At 37.5% G+C, this 15,839-nt stretch overlaps 1 protein-coding gene across 2 annotated transcripts in view; it reads right to left on the reverse strand.

Annotated features, from left to right (window-relative positions):
* Positions 1-261: 261 nt before the first annotated feature.
* The window catches only part of TSHR (thyroid stimulating hormone receptor), a 161,822-nt gene continuing 146,244 nt past the window's right edge, over positions 262-15,839 (reverse strand). For both annotated transcript variants that reach the window (XM_007472702.3, XM_056810608.1), the window contains 2 exons: positions 8,306-8,494; positions 262-3,557 (listed from right to left, as the gene is read on the reverse strand). In XM_007472702.3, coding sequence (XP_007472764.1) covers positions 2,144-3,557; positions 8,306-8,494 — 1,603 coding nt within the window. In that variant the 3' untranslated portion in view covers positions 262-2,143. The remainder of the gene's footprint in view (positions 3,558-8,305; positions 8,495-15,839) is intronic.

Raw genomic sequence — 15,839 nt, forward strand, 5'->3', positions numbered from 1 at the left:
AACATGTAGCTGACACCGCTTATAAATGTTGTCTCTCTCTATTAGAATGTGAGCTCCATGAGAGCAAGGATTGTTTTACTATTCTACTAATATCATTAGCAATTAGTGCAATGCTTAGCACATGCCAAGTGCCTAATACTTTTCATTCATTTATTTATACAATTTCCCAAATATAACTCAGCCTTCTAGTCCTAGACCAACTAGAGAGTTAGGCTGAATCCATTTGAATGATTATGAGAATCATTTAAAAACACAGTCTTGTTTTATAGCCACAACTCATTTATTTATTATGGTTCTGTTTACAGTTCCATTGTCAAAATTAATAACTGCTTGATGTAAGCTCCCATACTTTCATAAGCTTATCAGAAAAGCATTATGTGATTTACTCTCTATCAACATTTTCACATAAAATTCATGTTTGGCATAAGGTCTCTAACAAAGGATTATAATTTACAATAAAAATAAATGAGACTCTTATTGCCAAAAATATCCATCCTTCTTCCTACTTGGACATTCACCCTGTGGTCTTTAGAGTTAGAAAGAGGAAGATTATACAACTCAAGGCAAAACCTCTCAGAGAAAGGAAATTTAAAGCATGAGAAAAATGTAGCACATTTGTTTTTTAATAAAGATTCTGATGTTGTCACATTTCAAGGGCTATATTTTAAAAGCACTGGTTCATGTATTCATAAAGGTATGTTATTTGAGATAAGACATTGTAAATTGCCACAGATAAAGAATATACAACACAAAATAATAAATTCAATACATTTTATATACTTACCTACCAACTTGGGAGTAATTAATGATATTAGGTACTCAGAATATTCCCATTAAAATGTGAAAGTCTTTAAATAACCTGGCACTACATAAGTTATAGAGTCTCATAGTTACAAGTGCTTTCATTTGGCACACTAACTTGGCACAATGTAATTTAAGAGCAACAAAAAGCTTACATTTAATGCCAAAGTTGATGAGTACAAAGAAAAAGATGACTTCTGTGCCTGGGGTCTTTCAGCAGAGAATTAGGGTGCCTATGCTAAAGATCCATAAATTATGGGCAATTATAGAATCCTGGTAAAGAGAAGAAGATTTCTATATAAGGATGCTGGGAGCCATCAGGCCATGATGCCTTAACAGAGTCATGCATGGTAGCTAAGGAGGCCACAGAGTGGCCCTTGGCAAGATGTGATTGCCCACTCAGTCCCCCTTGCATAACCTCTCTCATTAATATCCCTTACCTGTGGAATTGACATGATTACTATTCCCCCATTGTCTCAGAATGAATAATGCAAGAGCAAAATACCTATTCCCTAATTCCCCAAAACATCACCAAAAGATCAGACCCTCAAACCTAACCAGATCAGATAGAATAACAAACCTAACAGAATAGTCATAGACTATGGAGTTCTAGACCAGATTTGAACTCAAGAAGATGGGTCTCCCTGGTTCCAAGCACAGTGTTGTATCCACCATGCCACCTAGCTGCACATTCTTCTAGGCAAGACAAAATGATTGCATCCCTGGTAGGTCCTTATAAAGAGATGAATACTGTAAGTGGTTTCAAGAAGCGGCTAGAGTCAGAAAAAAATCTTGAAAAAAATTCTCCCTCATTTCCTCATCCTCACTCTTTTATCTTATTTGTTTATTTTATTAAAATAGTTGTTCTCTTTATAGTCTTATTTTTTGACTTTAGGTTCAAGTCAGCTTCAGTTCTCTGTGGCAGTACAAAGCACCACAAAGCTAACGCAGCTCAAAGAAGCATGTAATGAACTGTGAACCATCTGCTGAGTCACTGGAGAATGACCAAGTGCGGACTCCACATTTCTACAGATAGCTTCAGAAGTAGGAGGATCTTTACTGTCATAGTTCTACTGACTTCTGTTGCGTTCCCTTAGAGAACTTTGTTTTTAGGCTTGTTTGTGGAACAAATTGGTTGAGAAATCTCCCAGAAACAATGGATCATTTTGCTATTACCTATTAGGTTAAAGTCATTCATGTGCAAAATATATTTGTTCATTTTAAGAAATGTAGCAACAGAAGGGAGAGGGAAAAAGTTTGATCCAGAATTAGAATACTTTGATTAGGAAATCAGGATTCTGCCAGCCATGTTTCCATTTTGAGATGTATTTTGAGGATGAGCTCATAAAACTGTCAATTTGCAGTCTACCTTGAGTTGGTCCTGCTTGCCTTTGGCTAGATGAAAGTTTTCAAATAGCTCACAATCATTCTGTCCATTGGCAATAGTCTTTGCTGCTCCCCGACAGCCTTTCTGGCCATTAAAACCAATACTATTCTTTGGAGAGATGGTCTGCCCTCGGTAGACTTGAGCCTGGTGCTTACAGATACCAAACTTACTGAGTAGAATGAAAACATCTCTCCGGAAAGCCTTGGTGAAGATCGCATAGAGGAATGGATTGGCACATGAGTTAAGTGGGTAGAAAAGGACCAGCAAGATTTTTGAGTTGCTAATAGTGATGAGGGGCTTGTTCATAACAGCTGACAAAGCATAGAAAGAAATTGGGGCCATACATATAAAATCAGTGAAGATCAACACAGCCATCCTCTTGGCAATTTTGGTATCTTTGTCACCTGGACTGTATTGGGGATTTCGGACGGTGATGTAAATTTTCACGTAACAGGAACAAATGATGATAAAAGCAATGATATTAAGTAGCAGGACTAGAATGATGTAGGTGAGGGCCAGGGGTGTCTCTGTGTCCATAGGGAGGCAGATGCTCACTTTGACATAACTGCTGACTCCCACCAATGGAAGTAGGGCTAGGAGGAAGGAGCAAACCCACCCGCCTAACATGATCACATATGCGTGCCGTAGCTGGATCTTCCTGTCCAGGCGCATGGCAAAAGTGATGGCATACCAGCGTTCTAATGTGATGACTGTCAATGTGTACACAGATAGCTCACTGGCAAAAACCGTGAAAAATCCAGCTGTGTTACAACCGGAGCCAGTCTGCCAATCAATGGCATAGTTGTAGTACTCAGACTGGGTGTAGAGGTCAACAGAAGCAATAAGGAGCAGGTAGATCCCCATACAGAAGTCAGCAAAGGCCAAGTTGCACATGAGAAAGCGTGGGACAGTCAGTTTGTAATGACTGGTGAGGATAATAAACAAAACAACGAAATTGCCAAGGAGAGCCAGCAAGTTGACAAACCACACTATAATTCTAAGAAAACTATATCCCATGATATCTTCACAGGGGTTGAATTCATCCGGCTCTGGGAAGCACGTCACTTCTTCATTGCCTCCACACACAGTATAGTCATAATGACTATCAAAAGCCTGTATAATCAATTCTTGAGGGTTTTTAAGTTCTTGGCCAAAACCAATATTCTCATCCTCCTGGTCTTCAAAGAAGACATAATAATGGGAATTGCTGTGGAGATCCTGTGCTTTGGAGTCTTCCTCAAACACTGCATTTCTGTGGCTCTGTTCCTCTGAGTAATCTGGGTAAAAGGGACCATTCAAGGCGTTGATGGATTTCTTCTGACGCAAGTTCTGAATGCTGCTTTGATTGCACATTAGTGATTCAAGGATTCTGAAAGGCAACAGAAGTCAGTCACTTGATTCTTTCTGATGATCATCCTAAAAGGAAGCTAAATTCTGACCTAATTCCAACCATCCTAAAAAGAAATACAATTTTGATCTTGCCTTATCTCAATCTGAGTCAAATAATTTTCCAGACATAGAATAAAATATCTGGAGGTTTGGCTATTGCCATCTATTTGAGGAAAAGCCAATGTGGTTTACTTTAAGATTCATTTCTTTTAGATGTATTGACACCATAAATCTATAAAACTACAGCCTATAAAGACCCACCATGGGTCACCATATTTTAAAAATAAGATGATAACAAATGTTTGCTTATTTTTCTCTCTTTGAGTCTCCTTGAAACTTCCTCAGATGGCCCTCTTTCTAGCACCTCCTTGCAGAATTAAATTCTTAAGTGATTCATTTTGAGAAACTGGGATGTCTCCTAACCCAAGTATAATAATTCTTTGCTTAAGTCTTAGATTTCCTTTTACACCATTGTGGGTCACCACTTAATTGAATTCTCTTTTGTTTCAATTTTGTCCTATCACATGTAGTAGCAGTGATAGAACAAAATGCTGTGTCTCAAACCTCAACTTATTGTACTTCCTCTGTCATTTAGCTCAACTACTTCCCCTTTTACTCACCCTTGTTAAGTCAGAATTAAGGGCACACAATATGATTTCTAGCACTTCCACAAAAATTTTACTGTTGATGCACAGTTAGTCTACATTTACCAACAAGGCTTTGCTATTTGAGACTGGATACTGAGAATTCATTTTGAAAAACTTGAAAGGTCTTCTTTTTAGGCATGAATGTCAAATCCCTTCTGCAGCTGTCAAACCACTCAGGATGAATGACCTTCAAACAAATGGCTCCTATCACTATTTGCCTGTCTCTTGGGTAAGAATTGGTGTGCTACTGTTTGGCAATTCCAAAGTAAGCCCTCCTGACTCAGTTTCTCATACAAGACCATCTAATTAAAATCTGAGCCAGACTTCTACATCTGTCATTCCTTGGCCTCTCTCTAACCTCTGCCTGAGATTAAATAAGAGCTTATTTGTAGCTCCCTTTTCCCTCTCATATAGCAAACTCAAATTTTAATTAGTCCACAATTAATGCTCTATCTTACCTTTAGTAACACAGCTCTTACCTTATAACCACCCTGTTTCACTGCCCTACCCATGTGTGAGGAGCAGATACTTATAGTCTATTCTCCTCACAAGGAGGGAAATCTGTGTAATCATATTATTTAAAAAAATTTTTTTTCTATGATGACTTTGAAATTTTTCTTTAATTTGAATGTTTTAGAATTTTCTACTGTTTTTGTCTTGCTGACAACTCTGCCCTCAGTCTGATTCTTTCTTAATATCTTCTACTTCCTCTTGTGACTCTTAACAGAAAGAGTCATCCCTGAAGAGCTGCATCTGTCAAGATAAATGATGTTGGTGTCTCTATGTCTATCGTGGCTAAATGATCATTTAAATTTTAAAATTCTGAATTGAGATCTTAGTTAAGTCTGCAAAGTGATATTTTTTCTCTGCTTTGCTGGCCTCAACTTTAACTTCACTCAGAAACCACCTTCTTTGCACCCTCTGTCAATTGTTAGTCACAGTTAAAGAAACCCCAACTTGTGGGTGGCCTCTGTTAATCCACCATGATTTTTTAAATTGAAAATTTTAAAAATTTTTCTTGAATTTGAAATTATTCCTGCCTCTAGAAAGAAAGTTCTTCACTGGCAAGGGGGTTCAACACATGTCTTCCCATTTTACTACCCTGCCAAGGATAAAGGACTCTGCTTTAATAACTTTGGACATTTTCATTAGACAACGTTGCTTCTTACACTTGGCCTCTAAGATTGCGGCAAAGCCATCCCATCTCAGGATATAAGGAGAAGGGTGTGATGACCAGAGCCTTCTGCAGTCCTTTCAAGACCAAACTGCTTTGCTTTTCTGACCAGAGCAGTGAGGGAAGTAAAGGTAAACATTTTTCTTATAATATATAATACTGTTGAGAGACCTCTCCATTTAATATCTTGTGACTCCAAGGCACCAGATGACTCATGGTCATGTCTCATCAAGAGCTACAGTTTGAGTACCAGACACTGCGCTTAGAGAACACTGATGATAAATTGCCTCTTGGCCATCCCTCCAGACCACCAAGAGCAATATCTGCTCCCTCTCTGCTTTCTCCAACACAGCTCCAGCCACTGCCGGTGTCTCACAGCAACTTCTGCCTATTCACAGTCTAACATCATACATACTACCGAGGTCCTAGAAGAGAGCTCGCCAGTATCAAATTAAGGTATCTGTAAAACTAATCATGTATATCTATCTGATATTTGTAATCCTGGTGTAAACTGATATCTTCCCAAATTTTTAACCATAAGAGGTAAAATCTTACCCAATGTCTAGAAATCCTTTGGAATATGTTCTTCTAATACCCTAACCCATTTTAAAAAAAAAGCTGTCCAACTTTCTTCCTCATTTTGTATTACTATTACAAGGGGGACTGCTTTCCCCTTGAAGATTTTTAAAATTTTTGCCCAACCTATATGTTTTTTATATATAAAACTATTATGCTTACCTTTTCTATATTGGTTGTCATTTGTATACCTCAGTAATGGAATGCCCCCACTGAACCATTCATTGCCTATACAGGAATGCCCTCTATGTATTTAGTATTGGTTTGTCATTGAACATATCCAATTCTGGGGCCAATAGGGAAATGTTGTAAGAAGAAGTTTAAGTAGATTTTAATCACTTTGAAGGATTCCTCTATAATAGTTTGATAAGTTGTCACTGTGATTTAAATAAGACATAATAGTACTAGGAATCATATTAAAAACTTATGCAATGACAAATGTACCCATATACTTCCCCTTACCTTGCCACACACTCTGGAGGTTGTGACATGGGGAAACTGGGTCCCTAGTCTTAGAGTGTCCTAACTAAGTCACTCTTGAGAAGGAAAGGAGAAAAGGTGGGGGATGCCTTTGTCAGAATCCCTATGACTGGAATCTAGTCTTAAAATCTACTTCATGCAAAGATTAAATTTAACTCTCCCCTGATTGTGAAAAGGAAATTAATTAACTCCCCCCTGATTGTGAAGATTAAACTAACCCCTGCCCACTTTTAGATTTTTATCACTAAAAGTGTAAATACCCTACTTAAAAGTTGAGTGGGGAGAGGTGCCCATTTTTAGATTTAATCACCAAAGGTATAAACACTCCATTCACACTTGAGTGGGGAAGGTCTGTGACCCACGTATACAACAGTGGGTGACAAATCAGAATCAACTGACTACCTCCTGGGCAGTCCTAAGCAAGGCTTTAGACTATGATTTGTCCATGTAAAAATTAGGGGAAGACACAGGAAGTGATGCAAAAGAAAGTGTCTTTAAAAGGGAGTGACAACATCCTGAGTTTAGTTCTACTACACAGTTCTTCATTCTTTGGAGTGGAGGCTAGTGGAGAATCTGCTGACCAGACCCAAGACTCTGTTCCTGATGAGGCTATTCTAAAATCTCTTCCTTTGTACTGACATGTGGTGAGTGAAAATCTGACTCTTAACTGCTGGATTTTCTGAAAAAACTAGCGTCATGAGACACTTACCTCTTGAGAGAGACTTCCCCAGGTCTTTGCCCAGTCCTAAGGACTAACTCTCCCTGCCCAGGTTGAGCCAGGGACTGGGAGTAAATTACTTAGTGCTTAAGCTAGATATCTTACCCTAAGCTCTCTCTGATTTTCTTACTTCACTCTTTCTATATTTTGTAAATAAGTTGTAAATAAATCTCTTTGGAATTAATATAAATTCTTGGTGACCCTATTTTTAAATATAACCCAGTTCAACCTTTTTATAAATAACCCCTTTTTCTCCTTACATTCATCAACCCTGTTTGGGATCCATGTTTAGAACATGTTTTCTGCTTGCCTGACCCTATTCATAACCTCTATTAAGTTGTTACTGCAGCTCATAAAATCTGTAGAATCTAGAAATTAGATGCCTCAGACCACACATACCAGACATGTCTATAGATCTCTGACTTGTGAATTTGGTGCCCATAAAATAAAATTTAGATCTTTGGCTTGGGATTTTGGCCTAGGTTTTTTAAATTTCTTTCAGCATACAATAAAAACTTCTGATTCCATCACCAGGAATAGATTTTGAAGTGAGATGATGCAGTGGATAGAGTACTGAACCTGAGTCATGAAGAACTGAACTCAAATCCAGCCTTAGACACTGCCTATGTCACCACTGCCTGACTCAGTTTGCTCATTTGAAAAATGGAAATAATCAGAACATAATCAGAGCATGTATCTCCCAGGGTTGTTGTGAGGATAAAATGAGAAAACATTTATAAAGTGCTTGAAGCAATCTGGTAGGGTGAAAAGTATAATGTCTGAGCAATTCACTTAAATTCCTTGGGCCTTATTTTTCTCATCTGTAAAATGGGGAGTGAGGTTGACTAGATAGCCTCAAAAGTCACTTCCACCTCTAGATCTTTGATCATTTGAACTCTTTGAGACTGATATATAGATTCAGTGGCGGATGGATTTTTTATGGGGAGAGGAATGTAGAACAAACACCTGTTTCATGAATTATGATCCCCTACTTGTCTAAACAGAGTCATTTTGTTTTAACCTGTGATCCTCAAGAGTTTAACAACCACTAACCATTTGTTACCAGAAAAAGGTCAACTGGTACCTTTAAAGGATCTGCAGAAATATGAGCCAGATACATGCCACATATTTACCCTTTGTTTTTCTTTCTATTCTTGAAAGCACAGCAATGACTTGGATAGGAAAGATCTGCCCGTGTCAGCTGAAGGAAATTCCAAGAAAAGGGAAGCTTCTTAAGTGTCCAAGTGTTTCTTGCTATCAATTCTTTCAGATGCTCCAGACCCTTAGGTGGTAGGGCAGTAACACTAGTGTAAGACACATCCCTGTAAGTTTAAAAGAAGATTCATAAGGAGGCTTAGTTAGCAGACAGACTTTTTTTGGGGGGAGGGATATGTTTGTGCATGCATACATGTGTGCTTAAATTTTTCTAAATTAAGAATTTAATATCCAATAAAGAATATATTTCTTATATAAAGAAGAGAAAAAGAAAATTATCTGTGAAACCATGAATTTCTACTACTTACAATTTGTTTAAAAATATATATGAATAGACATATGTATATATATATATATACACACACACACACATACATACATACATACATACACAGAAATGTTAGAAATAAGATTGGTTTTGAGGCCAAATCTCAAGTTTTTCAAATCTTCTTCCCTAGGCTTCAAAGGTTATCTGTAAGAATCTAACATTGGCCAGGGATTTCTCTTTTGCTGCCATCAGTTCTTAGGCTCTTAACCTTCACCCTATTGATCAAACCTTTGGAAAGCCCATGTTGGTTCCACTCTAAAACTTCTCAACAAACCCCACAGTTGGCTTCTCTCATTCTTTCTTTTTTGGAGACTCAAATTCTCTCCCAGAAGTTCCTTGTCTTTCCATTTCTCCCATCTCTCAGCTGTTGCTGATCTTCTATATCAAATTTTACAAATTGGATCTTTTGGCCACTCTGGTACTACAGGGACTTATCATGTCTTCACTCTAGGCAGACCTTACGCCTTACTCTATACCTTACCATGGTAGACTGAGCCTCTTTACTCTGCGACTACTTCCTCCAGGCTAACTTGTTCTTTCCTTCAGAAGACCTGTGCTCTCAGATGGTCCTGCCTCCCTCTCTTTATCACTGGTTGATCTAAGTTGACAGTTATCCTTTGTGTCAAGGAAGTTCATGCCCTCCCCCTCCTGAATAGCTTTACCTGCCCATCAAACATTCCTGAGATAACAGTTGCACCAGTGTTGCATCCCTCTAAGTACTGTACATAAATAAAAGTCAAGGCTTTGAAAGAATGGGGAGGGAAGCAAGAAGAGAAGGAAGAAGGAAGAAGTCGGGAACAGAGCAGGCAGGTGAAGGGAAGGAGGAAGAGACATGCAGGCTAGGGACCATGTGGTCAGGTTACTTATAGGAATGATGGTCTACCCTTCCTATTAAACTTTGTAAAATATATACCTGGGTAGAAATATTATTCCAATTCTTACACCTTCTCCCCAATTATTGGACAAGGCCATTTCACCACATCTATCATATGTTCCATGTCCCAGATTTTTTTAAAAAGTAAATAAACCTCAAAGCACTTCACTATTTCCCTATCAAATCTAACTGTCCCATGCCCTATCTACCCAAAACATACTCTTCTCTGGAGAATCTGATCAATTGGTGATAACATTAATATGTGATTTCAGGTAACATGTATATGTTAGCAAAAAGTCTTAAGTTCAAATCCTGATTCTGATATTGATTAGATATATACTCTGTAAAAGCTGAATCTTTGCTTGTCACAAGTCTCAGACAAATAACCTCTCCGAGCCTTTGTTCTTTTTCTATAAGACAAAGACACCGATTCCTCTATTATCTGCCTCACAGAGTTGCTGTGAGACTCAAAGGGAATTGAGGTAAATGGGAAAATAGGTTAAGTGCTTTGAAAACTTTATAATGCTACACAAGGGTTGGTTATGTTAGGCAGCATTTCTGGAGATAGTGCCTCAATTCTCTGCCTCACTTATAAAATGAGAGCTTATAGATCACCTCCCAGGTCCTTTTTCACTCCAAGTCTATAATTACCCAATCCTATGAATTCAGTTTGTGTGTATTTCAGATACTGTGGCTGCTGGAGCAGGAGTCATTTTGGATGAATCTTCTTTTACTCCCCCCCCCCCCCCAGTGATTATTCCATAAACAGATGGATATATTAGGAAATATCTCACAAAAGGCAGATGTGTAGGTATCCCATTTTTATACAGTCAACCAATAATTATTTATTAAGTGCCTATTATGTGTATGGAACTGTGCTAGGGAATTAAAGACAAAAACCAAATAGTTCCTATTCTCAAAGAGCTTATTTGGGGAAAATGACAAATACACTGATGATATAACAAAGGCAATGAGAGACTAAGTAAGCTGCTCACAGGAAACCATCAATGAAGAGAGTTATAATGAGAGTTTGGGTTTTCTGGTTCAATATTTTCTGGAAGCGCATCCTTAAAACCACCCATCAAACACCCAAAGTCATTTAATTTGTACAGATCTCTGTGTATTGGCTCACTGGGCATCAATGAGAATCAGATTTGTATTGCTATTAACTTTTTTTTTTAACAAAACCTTCATCTTCCATCTTAGAATCAATACTGTGCATTAATTCCAGGGCAGAAGAGTAGCAAGGTTTGGGCAATGGAAGTTAAATGACTTGTCCAGAGTCACACAGCTAGGAAGTGCCGTGATATTAACTCTTGATTGTCTGTATTTTATTTACATTGTATAGTATCTTGACTTCCTTCTCTTGGGAAGAGGTCACTTTCTAAGATCTCTGCCTAGGAAAGTAAACAATAAGGTTCTTCTTAATGCTGAGAGCTGTCAAACTCATGCTGTCTGACACAGTCACACGTGGATACCAGAGCTGCAAAGTGACCCTCTGGAAAGATGGAGACACCCACTCAGCCTCCCTCTATGTGACTTCTCCCACTAACTTCCCTTACTAATGAAATTATTATGATTATTGTTCTCTCCCTAGTTTCAGGGAAAAAACCCCGCCCCAGCAATATACTAGAGGAATTGATGGAAGGTAAAAGTATAAGAAAGGAATTCTTAGTTGAATGTATAACAAGTTGTCTAATGTCCTTGAAAAGAGCACTGGATGGAGAAGGGAAGAATTTATGACCAAATGAGATAGAGATCATTACAAGATGTAAAATAATTGATGATACTTAATTAAAAAGGTTTTGTACAAACAAAACCAATGTATCCTAGATTAGAAGGGAAGCAACAACCAGGGAAAAAAATTATATCACAAATTTTTCTGATAAAGGTTTAATTTCTCAAATATTATAAGGAACTAAATCATTTTCCAGTTGATAAATGGTCAAAGGACATAAATAGGCAGCTTTCAGATGAAGAAATCAAAGCTATCAATAATCATATGAAAAAATTTTCTAAATCACACCTAATTAAAGAAATGCAAATTAAAACAACTCTGAGGTACCACCTTACACCTATATGATTGGCCAATATGACAGCAAAGGAAAATAAATGTTGGAGAGAAGGTGGCAAAATTCAGACACTAATGCATTACTGGTAGAGTTGTGAATTGATTCAACCATTTTGGGGGGGCAATTTGGAATTATGGTCAAAGGGTGCATGCCCTTTGATACAGCTATACCACTGCTGGGTTTGTACCTCAAAGAGAAAAAAAATTGTATAGAAATATTTATATCTATATTTTTTGTAGTGGCAAAAAAATTAGAAAATAAGGTAGTATCCCTCAATTAGGGAATGGCTGAACAAAATGTGGTATATGATATTGATGGAATACTATTGTGCTATAAGGACTGATGAACAGGATGATGTTGAAATAATTGGAAAGACTTATCTGATCTAATGCAGAGTGAAATGAGCAGAACCAGGAGAATATTGAACACAGCAACTGAAATATTGTGGAACAATCAAATGTGATAGATTTTGCTATTAGCAGCAATGCAATGATCCAGGACAATTCTGAGGGACTTATGAGAAAGAATGCTGTCCACCACCAGAGAAAGAAACTGTTGGAGTATAAATGCTAATGAAAGCATATGATTTATCACTTGATTATTTGGGTATATGATTTGGGTTTTGGTTTTATAAGATATTCACTTATGAAAATGAATAATATGTAAATATGTTTTGCTTGATAATACATGTATAATTCAGACTGACTTGCTTGTCAGCTCCAGGAGTGGGGAGGAAAGAAGGGAATGAGTCAACATAAATCATACAACTTTGGATAACTTATGTGGAAATTTGTTATTAAAATAAGATGAAAAAAAAAGAAAAGAGCACTGGATTTCAAAGGAGTTAAAATGCTAACTCTACAATATTATACTTGTGACTTTGGGAAACTCATTTAATCTTTCATCTGTCAAATATGATAGGCACAGTGCAGTGTTGGGGATAACAGTATAAAAATCAAGACAGAATCTTTCTTCAAGAAGCTAACATTGAGGAGACAGCTGGGTGACTTGGTGGATTGAGAGCCAGGCCCAGAGATGGGAGGTCCTGGGTTCAAATTTGAACTCAGACACTTCCTAGCTGTGTGACCCTGGGCAAATCACTTAACCCCCATTGCCTAGCCCTTACCACTCTCCTGCCTTGGAACCATTGTACAGTATTGATTCCAAGATGGAAGGTAAGGGTTTAAAAGAAAAAAAAAAAGAGAGAAGCAGCTTACCTTGAATGCTAAATGTTTAACAACCAGTTCCCTCCACCCCAAATATGCTAATATTTAAGTTGTGTCTGTAATTAGCATTTTTTCCATTACTTTCTTAAGACGTGGCAATCAATAAATCAAGCTTGATTTGTAGCATTTGTGAGGTGTAAATGCTCATACTGGAAATTTTACAATTGGTACTCTGGCTCCAGCACATTGTGCTTTTGGTCTAATTGAAGGAAACAAGACATATAGGGGAAAGATGTCTTAGACTTAGGAATTATAGGGATGTCTAACAGAATAATAGGGGAATCCAATGACCTGGCCTTTCCAGAAGTAATAATATTGTTATTTGATTATTTATAATCAAAGAAGTAGAGATTATGTTGTTTTTCATCTTTGTGTCTCCAATATTTAATATATAAGTGTAGATATTGCATGATCCCAGTAAGGCAGAAGAGCAATTAGGGTTAGGCAATTATAGTTAAATGACTTGCCTAGGGTCATGCAGCCAGGAAGTATCTAAGGGCCAGATATGGAGACAGGTCTTCCTGATTCCAAACCTGGCTCTCTATCTACTGAACCACCTAGATCTCCCCTAATGGCATTTATTATTAAATTTAATTATTCAGAGAATGCAGAGAGATCAGGCAGCATGGTACCTAAAGAAAAGCTATGAGGCTTTGGTAATAAGGCCATTAGTGTCTTGGAGAGAAGAGCTTCTTCAGTAGAGTGGTCCACATAAGAGCCAGATTTCATGGAACCAAGGCATGAGTGGGTGGTAATAAGTGGAGGAAGCAGACAAGCAGAGGCTACTTTTTCTCTTGGTAGTAGAGAGGAAGGAGGAAGGAGAAGGGATAATAGCTTGAGGGAGATATCAAGGTCAAGGGAAGCTTTTATTATTGTTATTTTTTAATAACAGGATACAGAAAAAGAATTTTGTATTCCATGAGAATTTGCCTTTAAAGAGTATTATGTACATAGGAAACAAAAACCCAGCTGAGCCCAGTACTTTTAAATGGATTGAATTTTATTGCATAGGTCATGGGAACATCTCAAGTTGAGTTGAATTGAAAGGACTGGAATTGCATTTTTTTAATAGAGAAAAACCTGTAGAATGATGCAAAGGACAAGATTCTCATTCATTTCAGATACTTTAAGGGGGAAAATGAACTGTTTATTTTTTATTTCTCAGGTGAGACAAATAAGAGTCCAAAAAACTCCTCAGAGGAGTGCCAAGTAAATTTCTTACTAGCTTAAATAAAACATCTTTAGGAAGGCAACAGGGTTACAAAATAGAATATAGTTCATTCCAAATAATTTTTTAAGTTCATCTAATTTACTTACCTAATTTGGATTTTCTGTGTCACTTTTTTTCAGTTTCCTTTCTTGAGACAAATAATCAGGAATTGACTTGGTGTGGTATGTTCATTTGTTTAAAAATAATTAGTGAGCACTTAACATATGCATGACATGGAAGATAAAAATAATTATTGTCCTTCCTGATCTTACAGTCTAGTAGGAGTGATAAGATGGATAAAAATAACTGCCATATAAGAAATGATGTATATATGTAATAACAGAAAACTGGAGACAATACAAAATAGTTAAGGGGAACCGATTTGTAGGCACAAGACTTTTAAATTCAAATCCTGGATCTGTTTGTTGCTAGCCATGTAGCTCCTCCAGGCCTCATTTTTCTCCCTGATAAACTGAGGAGATTGGACTAGCTGACCCCTAAGGTCCCTTCCTCCTCCAGCTGACATCCTGTGATGTCAATGGAGGGAGAAAATACTTCCATTTGAGTACTCAGGGAAGGCTTCATGAAAGATTTGAAACTGAGTGGGGGTCCTGAAGATTGAATTTTTTTTTTCTCTAAAATCAATCAAGCAAATATTTGTTATTTGCTTACTGTATTCTGGGCATTATACTAAACAGTTGGAATACAAACAAAGGCAAAACCAAACTCTGCCTTCAAGAAACTTAAATTCAAATGGGGAAAACAACATAAAAATAATCAGATTAAAGGTGTGCCAGGAATACCTGGGATAGCCAGATGGCACAAGTGGGTAGAGAGCCAGTCCTGGGGACAGGAAGACTCCTCTTCCTGAGTAAAAATATGGCACAGATACTTACTAGCTATGTAAGCCTGGTCAAGTCATTTAGTTCTATTTGCCTTAGTTTCCTCATCTGTCAAATGAGCTGAAGAAGGAAATGGAAAACCACTTCAATATCTTTGCCAAGAAATCCCCAAATGAAGAGTTGGACCCAACTGAAAAATGACTGGACTGAGAATACCACTGAGCTTAGAGAGAGGGGACTATGTTTTCATCTTGTCTTTAATTTTTACTAGCCATGTGACCTTGGGCAAATTACTTCATTTCTCTAGGTCTTGTTTTCCTTACTTGCGGAATGAGGATAATAATGCTTGTATTATTTAGATCATAGGATTATTTTGATATTTTCCAAGTACTTTCTGAATGTTAAAGTACCATAGAAATAACAACAATGACAAATATACCAGCTATAATTTATATAGTGCTTCAAAGCTTACAAAAGGCTTTATATATGTTAATTCACTTTATATCTAGAAATGTAGTCTGTTTAATGTGAACTACCCATGTGACATTTATCAAGTCCTCCTAATCTCCTTGGGTCTCAGTTTCCTTAGCTATAAAATAAAGAGTCTGATGTCTCTCTTGATCTAAACTTTATGAATCTTCTACCCACCTAGTAGGGTTCATCTTGCTTGCTCCCAGACCTATTGCTTCCCATCCTTTGTTCCAAGCAACTCCTCACCTCCAGCCCCTGCCTCTGGGAGGTGTATCTATGTGCAAAAAGAATGGCAGAGTGTAATACCATATATCAGGAAGGGAAACCTATTTGAGAGCCTCAGAGGGGCAGCTAAGTGGTACACTGGATAGAGTGTCCAGCCTGAAGTTGGGAAGACTGAAGTTCAAATCTGATCTCAGATACTTACTA

Source organism: Monodelphis domestica, chromosome 1 (assembly GCF_027887165.1).
Source record: "Monodelphis domestica isolate mMonDom1 chromosome 1, mMonDom1.pri, whole genome shotgun sequence".
Classification (NCBI taxonomy): domain Eukaryota; kingdom Metazoa; phylum Chordata; class Mammalia; order Didelphimorphia; family Didelphidae; genus Monodelphis; species Monodelphis domestica.